Source organism: Miscanthus floridulus, chromosome 17, assembly GCF_019320115.1.
Source record: "Miscanthus floridulus cultivar M001 chromosome 17, ASM1932011v1, whole genome shotgun sequence".
NCBI lineage: Eukaryota > Viridiplantae > Streptophyta > Magnoliopsida > Poales > Poaceae > Miscanthus > Miscanthus floridulus.
In genome coordinates, this window is record NC_089596.1 from 90571268 (window position 1) to 90594166 (window position 22899).

The 22899-nt window shown below is 45.5% G+C and overlaps 2 protein-coding genes and 1 pseudogene across 2 annotated transcripts; 1 reads left to right on the top strand and 2 right to left on the bottom strand.

Moving 5' to 3' along the window:
- Positions 1–19: 19 nt before the first annotated feature.
- On the bottom strand, positions 20–3575 carry LOC136517867 (signal recognition particle subunit SRP54 2-like). The gene is made up of 9 exons (XM_066511524.1): positions 3177–3575; positions 2940–3039; positions 1970–2123; positions 1745–1895; positions 1502–1650; positions 991–1091; positions 744–904; positions 544–658; positions 20–459 (listed from the first exon to the last, which is right to left on the bottom strand). Exons 1-9 carry the CDS (start codon positions 3405–3407, stop codon positions 173–175), a joined length of 1449 nt encoding a protein of 482 aa, XP_066367621.1. The 5' UTR covers positions 3408–3575; the 3' UTR covers positions 20–172.
- Positions 3576–10016: 6441 nt separating this feature from the next.
- Positions 10017–13361, bottom strand: LOC136516868 (single-stranded DNA-binding protein, mitochondrial-like; annotated as a pseudogene).
- A 185-nt stretch (positions 13362–13546) lies between these two features.
- Positions 13547–14349, top strand: LOC136516869 (uncharacterized). Its single transcript, XM_066510364.1, has one exon. The coding sequence runs from the start codon at positions 13850–13852 to the stop codon at positions 14216–14218; it is 369 nt and encodes a 122-aa protein (XP_066366461.1). The 5' UTR covers positions 13547–13849; the 3' UTR covers positions 14219–14349.
- Positions 14350–22899: the final 8550 nt, after the last annotated feature.

Genomic DNA, 22899 nt, shown 5'->3' on the forward strand with positions numbered 1-22899 from the left:
TGGTTTGTTGTGAGAAAAAAAAACATGGTTAATTGGTTGAATAAGCCTGACTGAAACTATCAAACGAAAAGATAATTACAGTGTCCATCAACATATTAAAGTTTTTGACGGTGTCCTGCAACAAAATTTGCCTATACCTAACGGTTGCTATCCACGACTGCAATGGTTTAGCTCATCTACTTTGAGCGCCCATTTGTTTCATCATATTCTGCAGCCCAACCAGGCCACCAAGCTGATTCAGCATCTGCGGAGGGATGGCATTGGCTATGGGCCTTATGTCGCGGTTCGTATTTAATCTCCTCCTGTTGTTGGTAGGCAGCGGCAATTTCTTCCACATTTTGGCAATTCGCTTGTACTCCTCCAGCATGTGCACCACTTCCTCCACGAGCCTGCCGGATCCCCGAGCGATCCGGTTGATTCGTGACTGGTTCATCAGCTTCGGGTTTGTCCCGTCAAGCTCTAAGTAGACAGTAAGAGACAAATGAGTTTCACAGTGCCTGTCCAGACTGTGGTTACCCAAGAGAAAGTGTTGCACAAGCTCACCTGCATCAGTCATGGAGTCCATCATCGTCATGTACCGCTTAATCTTTGCTTGACCTTCCTTCTCCTTTCCTTTTTCAATAAACTGAGCACTAAATCCAGGTATCATAGAGACGACCTGCAAGAGAATTTTATATCTTCCTATGTTGTTGGATAATTTCATCGAATTTAATCACATTTATAGCAATGAAAAGATAGCTAACCTGTCCAAGAGGACCCATACTCTGGAGACTCTGGAACATCTCATACAGAAGCCTGAGTGTGAAGGTTCCTTCAACCAACTGAGGGGCAATATGCGGTTGCTGATTATTAGGCATAATAACTTCGTGGATCTTGTTCACCAAGCCAGACAAGTCACCCATACCTGACAAGTACAGTGACGTTAGGTAAACTGTAAACTGGAAAGAAGAATCGCATAGTTACAGAGTATATTGAACATATTTTGCTGACCCAACAAACGGCTAACAAATGGATTCACTTCGAAAACCTCAAAGTCTGGAATATGTTCTCCAGTTCCAATAAATATCACAGGGCTTTTTGTAGCTGCAACCCTGAAAACAAAGAAACAAAGATGTAAATAGAAGCTCTTCAGAATCTTCACCTATATACTCGAAAACAAGAACCATTACTTCATTTTAAGAAGTAAACAAGGATTAATTTTTAAAGTGAGCACATATTGCACGCATAATAGTTTGAACATTGAAATGTTTGATACACACTAAACATTTGTTCTCAAAGAAAAATGCACATTAAACAGAACTGAAAGTAACCTAAAAAACAGTTGCATTTCCTTTTGAATTTAATATGTCCCGTCTGATTTTACTTGTGTGGAATTTAATGGAGAGAGAGAGAGAGAGAGAGCTTTTAAGTGTGCAGCTCAGTCTAAACAATCACCATTTGCATGCAATATGACGTCTAAAATAGCATCATGTGGATTATGCAAGAGATAAAGGATACTTACGCGCTAAGTGCACCCCCGCCTTTCGCATGACCATCCATTTTTGTAACAATCACAGCACCAACCGAGGCACTCTGTTTAAACGCTTGTGCCTGATCAAATGCAGCCTGACCAATACTACCATCCATAACGAATATCACCAGGTCTGGTTTCTGCATAGAACACACAAAAAAAAAGGTTGGTTAAATTCTCATTAGCAGTGCAAGGCTAGATTGAATATGCCGGAGATTCAGAAAGTGGGAATACCGTAGCTTCTGAAACTTGGCGCATTTCTTCGAAGAGGGCAGCTTCCTGCTTGTGGCGTCCACTTGTATCAACAATAATGAGATCACACTTTTCTTTCCTGAACATGTCCACTCCCTCAACAGCAATTTTCACAGGATCTGATTCAGTGTAGCTGCAAGAGCAAATATTTCATCTATGTCAATTTTGGATGTAGGTTTCTAACCAAAAAAACTTTTAAATAAGCACCTTCCGTAGAATGGTATCTTGGCTTTTGTTGCATTCTGTTTCAACTGATCAAAAGCACCAGCTCGGAATGTATCAGCACAAACCAGTGCAGGATTAAATCCGTTACGCCGATGATAATCTGCATACTTGGTGCAGGTAGTTGTTTTCCCAGAACCTACAATAATGAAATGTTACTCAGTGAAATGAAAAATTCTATGCTTGATCTTAAGAAAAAAACATGAAAACAATGATCAGCAGAAAACATTAGTCTTGGAAATAGGAAAAGAAGAAGAAAGGAAATGTCATGTGACAATTCACAAGTCCAAACCAACCAGTAAACAGAAAATAAAACAAGAGGGCCAATGGTCTCTAATAAAATGTCTATAACTAGTTGTACAAATGCCTGATCAAGTTTTGTAGCAAAATAAATAAATCAACATATTAAAAATCAAAGTGACAATTCCTGCCGGTATAACATAACAATAGTTATGAAGTTGACCATGAACTTGCTTCACGATAAAGACTGTAAGGCTACGAGAAGTTATTGTGGTTAACTCATATGAACAACAGGAGTATCAAATACTTCAGAAAAAAATTGACAAAGCGATCGAAATCACAGCCATTCATACTTTTCTAACCCCTTCATAAATTCTTTTGAACACGGTCCAAACCCTTTGAAATAATAGCCTCGAACATTTGAATCATACATCTAATCATCAGCAACTAAGACACCCAATAAATAGAAACATGAAAAAGGAAACGACTACATGACTAACATGAGCGCGTTGTTGCTTCTCAAACAAACACCCTGTGATATTCTATCCCAGGCGTTCGGAAATAAACACTGAACGCAGACAAGCATCTTCTACCGTATGTTACAAACTTCCAATACAAACATTGCTATACAAATACGAGCGCAATCAAAACGAGCAATTCAACATTATATGTAAGATGTAACGAGCAATTTGGCAGATGAATGAACGATACTGACCCTGCAAACCGACGAACATGACCACATTGGGCTTCCCTTTGCTGGGGGTGAAGGACGGCTTCCCGGGATCCAGCATCCTGCGTATCTCATCGACAACGGCCTGCAACCACGACACAGAGAAATCAGCCCTCCGTCCGCCGTCCGCTCCGTAGGTTACGAGTTCCGGCCTGCGACTCGCGAGGGGGGCGGATCGAGGGAAGTTAGCTTTAGGTAGGTATATACGACGTGCGTGCGTACCTGCTGTATGATGCGGCGCTTGTTGGTGCCGGCGGCGAGCGCGTCGAGGTTGACGATGCGCTTGATGTTGGCCTTGACGTCGCGGACCGTCTCGAAGCGGACGTCAGCCTGCAGGAGCGCGCGACAGATCTCGTTGAGGCAGTCGGCGAGCACCTTCTCGTCCACCACGGTGGCGTTGCTCATCCGCGCCAGCGCGCGGGCGATGCTCCCGCCCAGCTCCGCGAGCACCATCTCGGCCGGTCGGTCGGACGCGCCGCGAGATGCCCCCTCTCCTCTTCGGCGGGAAGGACGGTGGACGGACGACGGGTCACCGAGAGTCCGAGACGAGACGAGGCGAGACGATTGATCACTGACGCGGAGGCGGAGGCGCGGCGGCTCTTTTCGTGACTCGTGCGCGGCTGGCGGGCGCTGTGAGGATGCCAACGCAACGAGCGGGTTGGAGCCGTTGGATCAAGCGACCGGCGTTTCTGAACGGAAAGGATCGGGGTCCACCAACGCGAGAAGGCGGTTGCGTGGTTTGCGCCTTTGCAGGGTTATGCGTACCCGGTACCTTGGCGTGGGGGACGGAGACTCGGAGAGACCTCCTGTACTGCTACGAGTCGACCAAAGAAACCGACCAAGAAACGAGTCGGTTTCTGACTTTGGGTGTACGATAATGCTCTGTCGATGTCCGGATATCCCCGCCGTTCGCGCCCCTTAAAAAAATATCCCTATCCAGTGGTGCTCACCTGCTCGCCCAGGAGGGGTTCCTCGCCGATGCTTGTCGAGCTCGTCAGTTCGTGGCCTCGCGTAGGTGCTCATTCAGACCGCCGTGCTCGCCCCGGGTGCTCGCGGCCTCGCCAGGTGCTCGCCTAGGCCGCTCTGCTCGCCCAGGGTGGCGTAGTGCCTCCCGCTGGGGCACTGGCGAGCTCCGTGCAACCGCCCACCTCTGCACCGGCATCGAGCTCCGCAACGATGAGGCCTTCATTCGTTCAAGCAGTAGGTGACAATGCGCTGAAAGAACATGTTGCAATTAAATGTTTTAAATGCTTTAGATCTATGTTGCAAGTGTTTCATATCGATGTTGCAAAAATAGATCGAGATATTGCACACGTTGCAACGGTTATACACGTATGTTGCAAGCGTGTGTTCCAAATGTTTCATTTGTTTTTCAGAAGCACGTTGCGCGTGTGTTTATTTTGGGTGTTGCTATCTGGATGTTGCATATGTTTGCTATGGCTTTTCAAGTGTTTTTTTTTTCAGATGTTTTTGTAAATATTTTAGACGCATGTTCCAAGTGTTTCATTTGTCTTCAGATGTATGTTACAAATGTTTCATCTAAATGTTTCAAAAGTATATTAAATTGTTGCATATGTTGCAATAGCAAACGGCCTGCTGCGTGACTGGCTCTTGCCTCACGTATTCCTCTCGCGTAGGGATGAAAACAGATCGGATACGGACGGATATCACCGATATTACATTTGTTTTCATATTTCTGTTCGGATTCGGATTCGAATACGGATAATATCGACTATGTCGGATAGGATACGATTGGATATCGACATCATAAATATGCGATTTGAGTATTCGGATACGGATACGGTATCGGATGTTGGATATCCGGACTCGGATACGGACAGATCTCACCCCCTTTAAACAGATCCGGTTTCGAATACGGTCGGAAAATATCCGTACCGTTTTTATCCCTACTCTCGCGGCGCGCCTCTCCCTCTCCTCAACTCTCCTCCTCCTCCCCTCTCCTCCCTTCCCTTACCTCACCATGGCTCGGTGGAGAACGCTACCCGACGAGGCGACGAGCGCCCGCGGAGGTGGTGGCCCGGGTGGGTGACGGCTGCGCGATGGCCGCGTGGTGACCTCGGATCCGTCCACTGGCTACGCGCGGAAAGCAAAACAGTCGCAGGCGTCCGGACGTGTGTACCATGTAGCCTGGGTTCCCGAATCCCTGGCGCTTGGTAGCCGAGTCCGTCTGATGATGCGAACCGAATGCCACCTATCTTAGGCCCCGTTTGGTTCCTCGGAACAAGAGGCCACAAAATGTTCCGCGCTAGTACAAATAATAAGTGAAGGAGCTGTTCGGCTGGAAATTATTCCATGCAACCGAACGGTAGGATTTTCTGGATGCCGATGAGTTCTCCAACGATGAACGAAACAAGAAATAACCCCAAAGAAAATCAGAATTTCACTTTTATTTATGCACGTAGTCTTCCACAACCATGAACCGCTCAAACATGTGTAACTAGCTAGGCCGCAGCCTCTAACTTGTCTCCACGGACCTGGCGGGCCGGCACGGAGGCCAGATCCCGAGGACCGGCGTCCCCGCGCCTGCGGGTTGCCCGCTCGTACGCCTCGCGGCACCGGCGCTCGCAGCCGGGCTTTGGCGGGCCGGCGCGGCACTCGTGCAGGCAGCGGTCGCGCTCCCGCTCGGCGCCCTCTTCCCGCTGCTCCTCCCGGCGCTTGGCGCGGCCGTACTCGTCGCACTGGCGCAGGCAGTGCCGCCGCTCGGCCGCGCCGAACTGCCGCTGCCGCGCGCACTGCTGCCTGCACGCCGTCACCTCGGGGTCCACGGCCCCCTCGCGCTGCTGCTCCTCCGGTTCCGCTGCGCGTGCGGACATGACGAGCAGGAGGAGGAGCATGGGCAAGGCCAGGGGCACGGCCTGCGCCGTCCTGGATGGTATGCTTGACTGGTCTGGTCTGGTATACGGCCGGTGTGTGCGTGTGTGCACGTAGGCGCGAGGCGAGGGTCCTAAACTCCTGAGCACGACTGCAGCTGGGTCGAGGTGAGCGACGGGCCCTTGAGGAAATGCAGCGTCTCAGCATTTGCATGGAACGCACGTGTCCGCCCGCTTGGTACGTGCAGGATGTCTGCATGTGTCGTGGCATCCAGCATCCAGCAAGTTGCAAATAATGGATAACGTACTGAATCCATGTACGCACGACATATAAAAATAATAAAAATGGCACCCTGCCTGCCTCGTTTGTTCACTACAATTCTTCGGCGATGGGCCGTCTAGAAACTAGAAGGATGGATCCTTCCAAAAATAAAAATTTGCAAGTTGCAGGCAGCTGAAAGCCCGAAGGAGATCGACCACCTGTACGAAAATTCATGGCCCATCCTAGAACTCGATCGATTGCACGCATCATCTTTTGGCCTCCCACTGTTTGGATGTGCGGTACCGACGACAGGTACACTGGCTAGTGTTCATCCCAGATCTTCAGGACCATTTCGGAAACTTGTCCAGCGTCCGACACACGGTACACACGGGATCGTCGTCCGATCGTGCCGTGCGCGCAGGCCGCGTATCTTGGCGTGCCGGGGCGGATCGACGCTCGACCATCCCAATATCCCATCCCTGTGCGCGGCGAGAACGAAAGGCCTTCACGTGGAAGCGCCAAGTGAGCTAACACCAAGGCATGCAGCAGCAGCAGGCGCTGGCCGAAAGTGGCCACCGAGCTGTCGGAACGCGCCAAACGCCAGGGCGCGGCCACGCATGCCTGCCCCGGCCGGCCCGTGACCCCGCCGCGGCGCGCGCGGGCACATGGCCTGCGCGGCCCCCGGCCCGGGCGAGAGATAAACCCGGCCGGCCGGCCGGTCAGCTCTACATACCACGCTTGACGCGTACGTCTCCGCCGCGCAGAGGGCGCTGTCTCAGCCTCTAAGGTGCCCGCTGCGCGGCCCGTGACCGTGCGTCGACGTCCCCGGAAGAAACGCGCGCGGCGCACGCAGCAGGTTTGGCGCGGCTCGCGATCGCGATGGCGATCGTGCACGCGCGGCGCGGGGCTGGCCTTGGAGGCAGACCTGGGCGACAGGGCGAGGCGTCTGTTCACGGCACATGCACGTACGCCAGCGGCCAGCGCGCCGTGATCCCGGGCCCTTCGTATACGGTGCGGTGTCCTGTCGTCACTCGTCAGTCGTCGCCCACCCCGGTGTGCACAGAAGAGTGTTAGCAGGTGGACAAGAACGAGACCGGACAGTGTGTCACTGTGCCGTTGAGAATGCGAAAACAAGATGGCAACTATTCGTGCGCATCTACTCCTCCCTGGTAAGGCCTCGTTCGGTTACGGATTAATCCCGGCCCGGTGGATTCCTTCCTAAAATACGTGTTCATTTAGCCTACAAAACTCGTATACCCGGAACTGTTCCGCTATACGGCCCGAAAAATCGTTGCACAACGCCTGGAATCAAACCGTAGCTCTGGAGTGGAGGAACAGATCCCCGCGGAACGCTCGCGACTGCTGCGGCGCTACTCCTCACGACGGCATCGGCGCAAGATCTCTCGTGCGGTCGTGCCTGCGGATCGGAGGACTCGCGATGGTCGGTATTGCTCTGCACGTACCCCTGGGTCAATCCGTCTGGATCGGTTCCATTACAAATACCCCTGGGTCAATCCGTCTGGATCAGTTCCATTACAACCGAACGAGGCCTAAGGGTAACGACGACATGCATGGCTTCCATTGCCATTTTTACTGGCGTTTCGGGCAGGCAGAGAAACGCTTACTATACCACCTTGCTTGGAATCTGCCAAGCTGATGACCGACGATCTGCTTCGGTAACATGCTAGTAGCTACAACAATTCGTTGTCACTTTGCTCGCGTAGCAGACTAGCAGTAGCGTTTGGGACCTCTCTGCGTTGTCTTGTCCTCTCGGTGAGACCTCCCGGGTGCAGTTTGCTAATTTCCATTCGATGGACAGGGAGACATTGACGTGATACCCATACTGGATCACCTAGATATAGATTTAGCAGGTACAACCTTATATATGGGATAAAACTTCCTAAAACATGATCTAGAAAGATAGAGAGGAAGGGAGGTGAGATGTCACCGACCATCCGCTCAATCGCAGTGCAGTGGTGGCGCAGAGGCGACGGTGAAGACGGCAGTGGAGCTTCTCGTCGCTGGCTACGCCCCTCACTAGATTGGATTGTGTTTGTCGGTGGGTGTGGCGGCTCACGGTGAACCTCGTTCTGAGAGCCGCCGGCCTCCACCTCTCTTTATAGTGTAGTGTGACGGAGCCCACCAACAGGTTAAGCGCCCCCGATCAAGACGCGAGGTCAAGGCCTAACTCGACCGTTGGGCCGAGCTGGAGAGATCTAACACTAACATGACAAGGCCCGAGAACATGGCGAAGAGCGACCGTCGACTGAAATCTACGGCGGCACGGTCAGTGATGGCGATGCCACCATGGCTACTGGCTGGGGTCTCGATCGGCAACGTCCAAGCCTCTATAGGCATGGGCAGGGAAGAGAAGTGCAGGCTATGCGTTCCCGCCTTCCCGGTGAGTGACGGAAACCGGAGGAAGCAAGGGAAAACCTTTGAAAAACCAAATGTTTTTTTTCTTGTTCATTAACCTTGCATCTCAGAGCAATTCTCTCACCCCAAGCACTCCTTCAATTCAAGCATCTCATGATCCAAGCATTCAGCAAAACAACCCCAGCACAAAGCCTCTCATCTGGACATAATACACGAGTTGCTAGACTGCCCAGTGCCAGCAAAGCGCAAACCATAGATAGAGGTAACGTGAGCAAAGTTAAAAGTTCAGTAATTAAGGCCAGCATACCAAGCATATGAAACCCAATTTCAGGTATAAAACCATAAACGACCTGTTATTGCTTCCAAGAAAAATCTATGGAGTTACTTCATAAACGAAACTCTTAGTCTTTGGTACGGTTGAAAAACTAGGAGAAGTGCAAGCAGAAACGCAGTGAACCAAGTTTTACTGCATCTTCAAATCAAGAGTACAGGCTTCTGCTGATACTTGTACCTTCATAACAGTTACAGCCATGTGAACCGCGGCAGCCATCAACGCAGATCATAGGCCTTCACCAGCTAGTGCACTGCTCAAGATACAATGGGCCTGGGCAAATCACGAAATTTCAATCATCGATCAGAGCTAAGCAATACAATCCAGAGGAAAAGACAAGCTGTCCAATTTTTCCATACGAGTAGCAACCTAGTCCAGAGGGGTGAGGCCCCAATTATTCCCCTGCTGGTATGTATTGTCTCCCTCTACCTTGCTTGCTATCGCTTTCCAGCTCTATTTCTATGCTTCTGCTGGTTCACACACCTGGCTTTCATGAGCACTGAAGATGGACATTGAATCGGTGAGGTGTGCTTGCTGTAGCCTCAAAGAGGACTGCACCCAGGAATACATAGACAATGTCAAGGGCAACTTTGGAGGGAAATGGCTCTGTGGCTTATGCTCAGAGGCTGTAGGGGATGAACTCAGTAAACACAGGAGCAGCCAGGATGGAATTGAAGAGGCTATCAAGGCTCATATGGAATTCTGCAGGATGCCGCTGTCAAGCCCAGCTGTCCGGGTAGCTGATGGCATGAAGGAGATGCTTAGGAGGAGGTCAGGGGAAAAGAGGAGGCCAGCAACACCATCAAAGGCACACTAAGAATAGCAAGGTAGGTAACAAACTTCGCAGTTGAGGACTGTCAGCAGAGACACTTTTAGTCGCCTTAAGGTCAGTGCATTGATGTTAGAGCCTCTCAATCTACTAAATGTTTGTCCTATAAGTATTTTTTTTATACATATTACAGGCAGCATGTCAAGTGTAAATATGAGCAATATTATTAATCTGAGGTTTCATGATCACAACATGAATCAAGTGTCGTCCACAGGAGATACATCTAGCTTATTTTCTGTTTTTATTTTCTTATTTCTGCATTTGTTTCCCTTCAAATCTAGAAAATAAAATTGGTGATTTGTTTCTTTTACTCAATTTATTTATTCTGATAATTTGTTGTCGGGAGTCAATTCTTACTATTCAGTTCTAATGGTGTGAAGAGTGAACAGTAGTTTTACTTGATTAATCATAAGGTATTTGAAGATAGTACTGGAAACAAAGGGTACTTTTTTTTACTAAAAGAAAGCCAACATGAGGATCAAGGAGGCCTGGATAATGACAGGTGTGCATCACATGGAAAAGACAGTAGCACTAAATTACACAGAGAGATGTTACATTGAGGGCTCAAATAGTCTGCAGATATGTAAATTTGGCACTATAAGCTAGAGTTCAAATGAATGAAAATCCAGCCAGAGAGGTAAGCAAGCATCACTCTTATACTAGTGGTGCTGAGACTAAGAAGAACAAACATATTCGAACTTGCCTCAAGCTAGAAGCATACTCCTGACATCCTTAACTATAGCTAGAACAGTCCCCCTGCAACCAAAGGTTATCGTTGTTATCATTTGCATGATTGAAAACTTGGACTCAGAAAAGGTAGCATATCGATGGCCATTCGCATTTGTCAAGTGTATATTTAAGTACTAATGGCTTTCCACATTTCAAATGTTTGGAGCTTCTCATGCTGTTAACTGTATTACCAAGTTATGAATTTAGGTGGACACTAAAATGATAATTATAATTCCATACGTACCATTCGAAAAGGTCAGATTTGATAGATCAAACAGCTTTTATTTGTTTGTATAAGAAATCAAACACATGTTTGGTTGCTCGTGTGTACTTTCTTACGATATCAAAATCTTAATATAATCAGTGAACTTACTTAGCTCATCTAATGATATGTTAGCAGCACTGTCCCCAGATTTAACCAATCGAATCTTGCCTGCACATAGAATAGATGTCCAAACATTAGGCTTTTGTTCAATGTAGACACATGAAAATAAAAGGTAGATGTAAACTACCATATAAGGACATCCTATTTCAACTGAAAAAAAAAAAACACATAGCTGTGTGATTGTTAGCACATAAAAAATGGTCATTGCCATTGAGTTACCTATGAAAACTACTTATGTAGAATACAGTCTCACTAATCAACATACTAGGAAAGAAGCTTGCGTGAATCAGCATACCATCACGTCGAACACAGATCTCAGGTATGTTTGTGACTTGATCATTAACACTGTCATTGTAGACCCTGGTTTCAATATCACCCTCAACATAGACTGCAGAACTGACATAAGGTAAAAGAAAAAAAAATATAAAACTGCATCCATGGCGAAAAAGACAGATATAGTTGTATTAAGGTAAAAAGAGGATCTTTTGATTTAAACCACATACTTTTTCACCAGCTTCTGAACAGCATAAGCACCTAGTTGGTCATTATGAACAGCTATGCGATGCCACTGAGCTGGCTTCGGCAAATCATTAGGCCCAATTACCCTCTGGTCAAACATGCCACCAGTTCCAACGGTAAAAACAGTTACTGTATGCCCATTCCTTAAAATTTTTTGCACAGGCACTTGTCCAACCTTTGCCACAGATGATGGCCTAGCAAAAGCAGAACAGATTATAAATGTAAAGTAGGGCTCCTCAAAAACAAAAAAAAGGCAGAATTTCATATAGAAGATATAGGATATCCAATTTTTTTATGTCCATACCCTGTGCACGCCACGGAATTCCCAGCCTTTTTTGGGATCTACGCTTTGGGGCCGTAACTCTCTCTTTGAATCTGGACGATTATCATCATATTCCATATCACCCTTCTCATCAAGGTCAGAAAAAGAAACAGTAGAACTCCAAACTCGTGATTGTCTGCAGAAAACTGCAAAGAGAAAGGTTGAATATATCTTGCACCTCAGTGTAAATGTATATATCATATAAAATGATTGATCAGTGATCACAGTTTCCATGTTCCTATGTTAGGTGAAACCTGTGAGTAACACTGAACCAAATACCTACCAGTTGAAATCCTTTGCTGTTCCATGACCCTCCTCAAGCCCTTCAGCAATCCACTGCTGACACGAGTCATGGTGAATCTACATGAACAGAGAAAATGAAGTAAGAAGATATAACCACAAACACAATAAATAATGGGATTTTCTTGTTTCATCCTTAAACTTAAAGAAAACATCAGAGCAATTTTGTTCAAGCTAACAGTCTCATTTAAAACTTTTTATGACTTTAATGTTAACACTTAACAGTAAAAAAACAACATGATGAAAATGATACGTCAGGAAAAAACTGACCATGGATAGCGTGATCAGAATGGTGAGAAATTATTTCACAGGAGAAGGTTCAGAATAACTAACTCATAATTATATGCATCTGAGGAACACTTTGTATGTAAACTGCAGATAGCAGAAGGCAAAATAATAAATGTCGAATGCGGTCTGCCTACTTTAATAAAACTAGAGTGAACCGTTTGTATTCTCAGATAGCAAATCTTTTCATTAAACAACTATCAAAACGTGAACTAATTATTAGGAGGTATATAACCAATAATGGGGGACAATACAGATACAAGACAAAAGTTGACAATTTGAGTAGAGATGACCCAGTCACTTCTTTTTCACTTGTTAATGTAGCGCAACATGGGAATTGTCTATTAAACATGCGGTACCAATGTTGGACTGGATAGCATAAGGTACTGCAAGACTAAATTGTTTCTGCTCTGGCTAAATAATATGCCTAGCACACTACTGTCCATTGACCTTCCATTATTTCCTCCACCTTTCTAGAGGCAATCCTTTTAAGCTAAGGTAACACATACAGAGGTTTAAGTCTCAGCAGAGTACAGTATTGCTCCATAACAAATAGCATGGGCATGTTATATCAGACTCATCCTGCATCCATTTCCACATGTTATCTCTTGTCCGTACTCGCCTGTAATCCACGTCAAGTTGTACATTTGCATTAAGGCAATCCGGACACTCGAAATGACCAGCATTATGATTGGACCATGATAATTTCCACATCACACTGCAAGAGCTTAGGCAGCATGCTGAGACTGAAGTTTGCACAGAGGGATCATGGCAAAGATCAAAGGACAAGGATAAGCCACTGAGGCATCAAGGCAAAGATCAAAGGACAAGGTTAAGCCACTTAAGGCATATGAACGAACACCTCTGGTGCATGGTGCATAGAAGTTGCCTGCTTCGCCGTAAGATGGGAGACAAGAACCGTGCAAGCAAATTCATCAATCGGAGAACCCCATCTCCGATTACATACAGAAACTCCAGCATTTGCGCGGCGGAAGTCTTCCCAGCAAACCAGAGGTGGTAAAAGTTTTAGATGGGGATTGCAGTTCATACCGAGATGGAGAACGCACGGTTGTCGAGGGGCCGTCGGAGATGGGTTTCGGAGTGGCGGCGCCCGGCGCAGCGGGCAGAGGCGCCTCTCCTCGCAGATGGGAGAGGGAGACGGCGAGCGGGAACGGCGGCGCTGATGGGAGAGGGAGGGGCTCTCGGGTATGTTTGTTTTTCTTATAAGGAGCTGAGCTGGGCCACGTTTGGTCAAAAAAAAAAACGTTCCGTCACCCGCTCGTAAACCAAGCTACCAAGGGGCCAAACGCCAAAGGCATCCGCTCTCACGCGTAGGCGGCGGCCGGAGGGGCACCCCGCAGACGGCGGCGCAGTACGGCACAACCTTACCCAGGCGTCGGAGCGCCCTTCCCCGTCACCGCATCCCGTAAGCGGTGAGCCTGACGACAGGGAGCCTCCGCAGCGGCGATAACCCAATTCCACCCCACTGCCTCCTCCTACCTGCCCCCACTACCGCTCTGTTCCCGCCGCCGTCGGCATTCGCCCCACGCGCTCGTTCGCTGCGCCGTCGCGCACGTCAACGGCCGCACCCTCCAGTCGTTCGACGACGAAACGGCACCGTGCCTGGCTGCCACTGACGCGTCCACTGCACGCGAAGTCGCGCTTCCATCATCCTCCGCCGCCCCGCAGTTCACTTCAGAGCCGGAGGGAGGCCACCGATCCATCCATGACCGTCGCGAAGCGGTACGTGCTGCGCCTCTTCGTCTCGCTCAAGTACGTGACGGCGAACGTGGTGGACCGGCAGTGCGGCCGCATCGTGACGACCGCCTCAACCGCGGAGCGGCCCCTGCGAGACGGGCTGGAGCGCGGCCGCGCCTGCAACGCCAAGGCGGCGGCGGCCGTCGGCGAGGTGCTCGCCATGCGCCTCAAGGTGGACGGCCTCACGCAGGAGCCCATATACCCCAACGCGGAGAAAGAGGTCGCGAAGAAAGGGTTCGAGAACCAAACCAAGGTCTGGGCCATCCTCAACGCGCTGCGCAGTCACGGGGTCAACCTCCGCATCGATGACGATGGCGACCACAGACCGCACTTCTGAAACAACCATCAGTTCACTGTTCACCAGTTTGTTCCTCGAAGTCATAGGTGGCGTTGGGTTAGGGATAGGGATAGCTAGGTATGGAATAGCGATGTATAGAAGTATGAAAATTTGAGCATGTTGATTGTTATGTGCTGTTTTATGCTCAGTTAATTGAACACCATAGCTTTCTGTGTGTAGCAATGTCACTGCTGAAATTTCTGTGTAATCTGTTACTCCATTCGTTCTAAATTATAAATCACTTTTATTTTTTTGTGCATTCATAAGTCGCTTTGACTTATTTCATTTATTTGCAGGCGACTTATAATTTGGAACGAATGGAATACTTTGATACGGAGTACTCCGTGTCATCTAACTCTCAGAACACTTACACATATATATCAGAAAAAAGGGGAAGTGATAAAGTAATTCACCAAAAGGCCACGCCTATTGGGAAGGAAATTGACACCCAATGGTATTTTGGTAGTCAAAAAAAGGTTGCACAGGTTTGACAGATGCATAAGACCCAATAACTGATACAACACTCGGTAGCAAAACAAATCACGGAGCACCTGAAGAGGAAGACAAAGAAAAATGTCAAAGTGATGTAGTAGAAGAGATGCAGTTGAGGTTGGGAATATGTTCTCGACGTGATCTGCCACCACAGTTTGAAAATGTTGGGATATTTAGTGATGCTGGGAAACCTGAAATTGAGAGCGCGGCGAGTTCGTGGAGCCAGCCGCTGAGAACCAGCAGCACGTTCGTTTCGACTTATTTATTCATATTTGGCTTATAATCTATGACTTGAATAATATTTTTCTCTCACACCAAACCAGCCAATAGTATTTTCAACCATGGCTTATAAGTCAATTCAGCCGAAACGAACAGGCTGTAGATACCTGGAAAAGGAGGCGGTAGCTGAGCGTTAACACTTAGCAGCGAACAGGCAGGAATCAGGACCCTGTTGCATTCTCAAGTCCGCCTCACTGCGACTCACACACGTACCTCGTCCTCGCCTCTGCGCCCGCTGCTCCTCGCTTTTGGACAGTCTCGCAGCCCGTCCCCATCCGCCTCGCACGCGCACCCTGCCTCGTCGCTGCGCCCCGCTCCTTCCCCCTGACACCCTCCTCTCTATCCATGTGGGTGGAACCCAGGAGCCGGCCTCTAGCTCGCCGCACCCCATCCCCCAACGTCCAGGCCGTACACCGATCCATCACTCCCCGTGCCCCTATGAAACACTTATAAAACACTTGAATGCAACATACATATGACACAAATGAAATATTTGAAACATATTGTCGCAATATACGTGCGAAACATATGCAACATCCAGATAACACACTCGCAACATGTGTGTGAAACATATGCAACATCCAGATAAAACACTTGCTGCAATATATGTCTGAAAACAGATAAATATTTTGAACAAACATTTGTAACATACTCCCTCCGTCCCTAAATGTCTGTCGTTTTCGTTTCCCGAGAAACAACTTTGACTAAATACATATTAAAAATATTAATATTTATGATGCATAATTAGTATCATTGGATAGATATTTAAATATAGTTTTTTTAATAAATTTATTTGAAGATATAAATGTTGCACGCATTTTCTATAATTTGAGTCAAAGTTATTGGCACGCAAATCGTGGCGACAAACATTTAGGAACAGAGGGAGTACCTCTTAAAACACTTGCAAAATATGCCACATGTGCAACATTCCGTTGTACTTTTGCAACATCCATATGTAATAATTGCAGCATACCTCTGAACACATTTAAAACACTTGAAACATACATTTACAACATAGGGGAAAGCCTGGGCTGGTCGATTCCGGTCGTCGGGGTGAGATCTGGCAGCGAATGGCGCCGCACGAGCACCACCACCACGGGCACCAGCAGCACCTGCCTTAGCTCGGGCAGGCGGCACGCTACAGGAGGGAGCGGGCAGCGCGGCGCATGGCCGAAGCGAGGGGCGGGCGCACGATGAGCAGAAGAGAGGAGCTAGCGACGCAGGCAGGGCGCGCGACAAACGGGAGAAAGGAGCAAGCGAGCGAGTGACGCAGGGTGGAAGGGCACGGTGGGAGAAGGCCGCAGAGCAGCCAGCAGATTGAGACACGACGTCCGGATGGGACGTGTTAAAAGTGAATGTAAAATGAACAAGATTTGGGAGAACTATCTCTTTCATTGATCTCTGAAATATATTTATACAAGTGAGGGGGTGTCACGAAGGGACACGACTGTTCCCAAAGGACATGCCCTTTGGAGTAAAACTAACTGTCTAATCCTATCCACTAATCTTGTAATTGATGGATGAGATCACTTCATGAACAGGTGTCTGTTGAGAGACACCGTTTCACAACACTCCCCCTTGACCGAATCTTCCTTGAGATCAATGCAGCTGTAAGCTGAAATTCCTCGAAAAACCCTATGGGAAAAATCTGAGGAATATATGATATGCCATAAAAAACTCCATTAAACCTTATTGGAAAATAAGGAGAAAATAGCATATTTATTTGTGATTTAAGTAAACCACTATGTCATTGGTATCCCATTAAAAACCCCAGTGGAGAAAAATATTGGAGATACGACATAAAGATAACTCCTCCAAAAACCTTTTAAGAAAAAATATGAGTAGCAATATAAAGTGATATGCCGCTAAAACTCCTATAAAAACCCAGTGGGAAAATTAGGAGAAAATATGACGACATATTATTGGTATTGCCTTTTGGATAACTCACATGAAAAACCTTTTCAGGGAAAAACCATGGATGAGTTGTGAGGGCAATATGTGTCTTTGATATTTCCCACAAAAACCTCGGTGGGGAAAATAGGAAATATGACACATGCTTATGTTAATATTACCTCATTAAAAACTTTGACAAGAAACCTTGCAAGTAAAACTTGTGAAAGAAAAGAGTATAATATGATGCTGGTATAGGTCAACATTTAGTAGATGTCTCCCCCTGATTCTGGCAAATCTCGAAGTCGCCGCATACCAATTCCATGTACCAATTTTTAAAACACAGAAGTTGATAAGGACTTAGTAAATAGGTCAGCGAGATTATCACATGACTGGATTTGCAAGATATTTATTTCCCCGCTTTCTTATAACTTATGGGGAATAAACAGCTTAGGGGCAATGTCCTCAGCGACATTACTCTTTATGTAACCTGTTTGCATTTATGTAACATAAGCAAAATTATCTTTATAGATAATTGTAGGTGATTCAATTGAACCAATACCACATGCATATTGTATGTGGTTAATCATTCTGCGAAGTCATACACATTCATGTGATGCCTCATATAGAGCAATAATTTCAGAATGATTAGTAGAGGTCGCCGTCAGAGTCTGTTTAGAAGACTTCATGAATAGCTGTACCTCCATGTAAGAATACAAATCCAGTTTGGGATAGGGACCAGATAAGTAACCAGCATCCGTGTATCCAATTATATTGGGATCATGATTTCTCTTAAAGAATAAACCAAGATCCTTTGTGCCACAAAGATATCTGAGGATATGCTTCGCTCCCGTCTAATGACGGTGAGTTGGATTGGCACTATGTTTAACTAGTATGTTCATTGTAAATGTAATATCAGGCCTGGTGTAATTTACAAGATACATAAGTGCTCCAATGACACTAAGATATGGAACCTTGGTCCCAATATCTTTTCTCCAGTATCTCATGGTCTAAATGGATCTTTCTCTATTTCTAAAGAACGAACAACCATTGAGGTATTGTTATGATATGATTTATCCATATTGAATTTCTCTAATATTTTCTGGATATAGACTGATTGATGCACTAAAATCTCTAAAGGACGGTGCTCAAGTTGTAAGCCTAGCAACATTTGGTCTTACCCAAATCCTCCATCTCGAATCCACATGATGGAAATGGTATCTCAAATGATTGCATAATTATTTCTATATCATGATGATATCAAAATAACCAATATACGCAATCATGCTTAATTATACACAATGTATGTTGCGATTTGTATTTGGATTCAGAATATGAAGTCCATTGGGACTTATACGTCCGAATCTATCAAATTCATTTGATCCGCCAATTATTGAATTTGGAAAACTTCATTTTCACACATACCATAGGGTATACTATGCTGGGTCTCTGCGTGAAACCATATGCTACAAGCTCTCATTGTTCACCACCTTGCTTCTGAAAAGAAACTCTGTGAGGGAAGATATTACTGTGGTAATACTTCTCATCATTGAACAAGAGCAATCTCCTTAATTACCACCTTTTAGTTTGACCAAATTTGAGTGTGAAGACACTCTGCCTAGGATTTTTGGTCTGGATCCAGTATGGTAAAAAGGCAATCTTTGAGGAGTATATGCCGCGACAATTTGTAGTCTTTAAATGATTGATTCAGTTCTTGAAATCAATATAGCATGTGAAAATGTTAACCCTTTTGGACTCCGAGTCATTTCCCATATGGAGTCAGGGTGTTCCAATGTCCTAGGATCAGAGTTTGGGTGCACCGTTGATCCGGGTGGATTTTGATCCAGGTTTTGGATGCTCATCCATTTTGGGTGTCTACCAACTTGAGGTTGACTTGGATTTACTGATTTGGAGAATATTGTCCTCGATATCCTCGAATGCTTACTTGGAGCATTATCCTTAAGAGCGGCCGTACTTCTCCCCCTCTTCTTTGAAAGTGGGAGTTGAATGGTTTTAATTGGTACCTCCATTCTTTCAGGCGCATTATAAGTAGGATAAGAGGATTTTATGATACCCTTATTATCAGTAAATGTTTTTGGCAGATTCTTTGCAGTATGATGCAAATATAAGATATTCTAAATGATTAGGTTTAGAATTTTTTTGGTACATGAATGTGAGGATTGCTCTTTTGATTCCTGGCATTCTTGATGTGGTATAAATCTCCCCCTAATGCCTAGAATTATCTTCAAATGTGATCAACATACGGATAATTTATAAATCCCCTGCAGAGTTACCTCTTGGGATCCCTAATGCCCATTGGTATGTTGGGGTGGTGATATGGGTATGTGAAAACATACTCGATGCGCAGATGGGAAATGTTTGCCTACGGCCAAAGTTTCACGTACATACTGCAACGGAGGGAGTTGTATAAATGCAGCTTGATGAATTTGAATTAACGATGCGGTGTGTAAGGCCGCATGAAAACAACTTAGTTCTGGTAAATTACAATTCTATTTTAATATGTCATGCAATTTGATTCTCAATAAGAGACTTAATAAAACCATTATTGGTATAGACATAAGGTACTTGATATATAGTACCCAAAAACCAAACAGTTCCATATAAAATGGATTTGATCCCGCGTCCAGGATAAGTTACTCTAAATTAAAGATTTCGAGCAATGAGTTTGGTATAGTGATGGTTCTCATGACTAAGAGACACACCTGGGACTATATTATGGATGCATAAATGTGCATTATATAGTATCTTTATGGTCCATAAAATGGTAAATAGAGTCACAAGTTTGTTCTTGAATTTCTTCAAGAAATATAGTGGCTCATATTAATGCTATGACCAATAGAATTGACAATAATTCTCAAATTATCTCTATAGTTGAATAACCAAGGCAAATGTGCCCAGTCTTGTTGACATCAAGAGAGAGAATTATTTGTACGCAACATTGGATACAGGTTATGTATGTGTAGTCAAATCAAACTGAGGATGTTTTGTTTAAGTATTGCCATATCCGTTGTTAAGAGAAAAATACTCCTCTTAGTTGTCATCTTGAGGTTTCCATATGAAAACCACATTGACGGATATCTCTATAATCTTAATTGGGTACATTATGGAATCAGAATTCAAGAATGGATTCATGATTATTATTTGAGTACCAATAGGGAGTATGATAGTAGCACGACCAAAACCCACTATCATGACATCGCGTCAAGCGATTAACAAAATATTTTCTTATCTCTATGTAAGAATTTAGGCATATTTTGCTTCCCTATATAGAGTATGTGGTGCAACTATCCACTAGGCAAAATTCCTCTTTGCATTTGGATTGACTCCCGTATAAGTCTATATATAGCATGAAGAATATAATGACATTCTTTGCAGATATATAGATTACATACATGTTAATTAATGGAATATCAAATGTGATGGCACATTATTGTGATATTCAATTGAAATTGATGACAATATTTTATATTACAACACCAAAATGGGACGTAGAAACTAGGTATGTTTGTAAATGGGAGACAAATTTTGGTCCCAAAATGGATCAAGCGAAGTAAATTCGATGATCGTGCTCTCCATGCTCATAAAACCCACTTATTAATTAAGTGTTTGGTTGCTACTTGGTTTCTTCATGAAACTTGTTATGAACAACTGGCCTTCCTAGTGGTGTCAGGTTGAAGATAGAAGCGTGCTTCATATCTTTATTGTTGAGCCGGATATTTATGTCCAATGGATTTGTAATACCGATCAATTAAATGTTTCAAGGCATGACATTTCCAAGTTGTGTGGCTGAACATACACAATTGGGACAAAATATGGTTTGTCATATTTGGAAAATGCCTTGACCCTAAGGAATGCATGGGGCTGCTACTTCTTTTTGCATTAAATCTTACCATTAAAGTTCTTTGGATGGCATTATTACATGGCATCAAACTTGTATGATTCTAAAAATTCAATGTACTTCAGATGATAGAGCATCACTATAATGCTAATGATGATTCCTCGATAAGAGTTTATCATACACATAGACCTGAAGTAATGTAGGAATTAATCTAGAATACATTTGGTAAGTTATGTCCTCTCGCAAAAACACAATATTGGAGGATATTTTGGAACAACGTAATTATATTCTCAAGTGGACTTATGATCCTAGAGATAAAGTTGTGGCCAATCATAGTTGGCATTGGGCAGAATGACTGCCTTGTGTTGTTCGTATCACTCATTGAAAGCTAGCCATATAGTGCTTCGATTTGCACCCATTGAGATACACATACGTGTGACCTGGATGTATACGGTGCTTTATTTAAATAAAACTCCGTATTTAAATTGATCATAAGTGGTGATACTCTCTTATGAGGAGCATCAAATATTGCCATGAATCCATAGAACATCAAGTTTAACATTACGTCCATTAACTATGTTAGATAATTGTGATCATCAAGAGCAAGAGATCAAACTCTTTGCTGGCTATTATTCTAACAAGATTTAAACCATAGATTTTCTGAATTTACGCTAAGGGTAAATTTAAATTGCTATGGTGATGCTGTATTAATTAATACAAAATAAATAGGAGATAAGATCTATCTCTCTAATAGTGTAAACCTCATTTATGCTAACACATTAGAGGTAGTCATCGTAAAGATGTAGACCGTATGTTCCAATTTGTGATGTTGGGTACGCACATTGAGAATAGTCACTAAGAATTTAGTGTAGATCCAACAGTAGCAACTATAGCGCTACCTTGTGTATGGCCAACATACAATGTGGAACATTTGTGTTATACAAATAATGAGGTAATACATTTAATCAATTTTGCATTAAAAATGTAAGCGCTATAAGCTTTAAATAAAGCATAAATGGGCTTAGCATAAAATGAAAATTGCAAATAACAAAGTAATTGCAATACAAAGGTCGTGATAGTAATACTACATGTTTATTGGGTTTGCCAATTTGGACAAACATTTTGAACATGCAATGTTAATAGCACATGTTTATTGGGTTTGCAAATTTGGACAAACGCTTTGAACAGTACTAAAAAAATTCCAGAAAACATAGGATCTGGAAAGCGAATTTACAGTGATAAATTCATCTGCAGCAGTACATGTCATGATGCAATTCTTGATGACACATGGGTCTCAAAAATACTTATTTACTGAGGTAAATATTGTGCATCATATTGCATTTTAAACCTAGGGTCTAAAATTAATATTTACATGAGGTAAATATAGTATGCTACAGACATGTTAAAACCTGAGGGCTTAATCATGAATCTGGATTACTATAATAATTCATGAAGATCATTATGTAATTCATAAGTAATAAGGGGGATTTTTATGCAAAAACCGCATAATCTTATCCCTTCCACACCGACGGTTTCCGTCGCTTGGACGCACGGCTTCTTCGTGGGAGTCCATCCGCCGCCGAACTGGCCTCTTGCCGCCGGCGCCGCCTTTCCACTTCACTGCACTGCCGTCCCCGTCGACCTTCAAGCCGAGGAAGACTCCCCCTCATCGGAGGAGATGAAGCGGCCGCCGCTGGCACGACGTGGGCGCACCAGGCGTTGGAGCCGGTCAGCGCCGTCGCCATGTGGGGGGTCGACCACGGGCGCAGGAACTGGCCGCTGCGCGAGGGCCTGGCCGCCGAGCGCAAGGCTGCAGCCACGGGATCGCCTCCGCGGGCGGGGGGCGGGGCGCACTGCCGCGGGCTCGGGGCCGCCGATTGGAGCAACCGCCGGCCGACCGTGTGGTTCCGTCGCAGTCCCTGCGTGCGGACGCGCAGGAGCCGGGAGCCTTCGCCGGTCGAGCGCGTCGCCGCCGCATATGGGCGGTCGGGAACTAGATCCATCCGGTACCATGGACGTCTCACGGCGAGCGCCGCGTGGGAGCAGGGACGTTGAAGGGCGTGAGGCCGCAGGCGTGGGGCCTCTGACTGGGCCGGCCGTCGGGGTAGCCAGCCGCGGGCCGCAGGTGCGAGGCCGCCGCCACTGCAGGCGTGGACGGCGT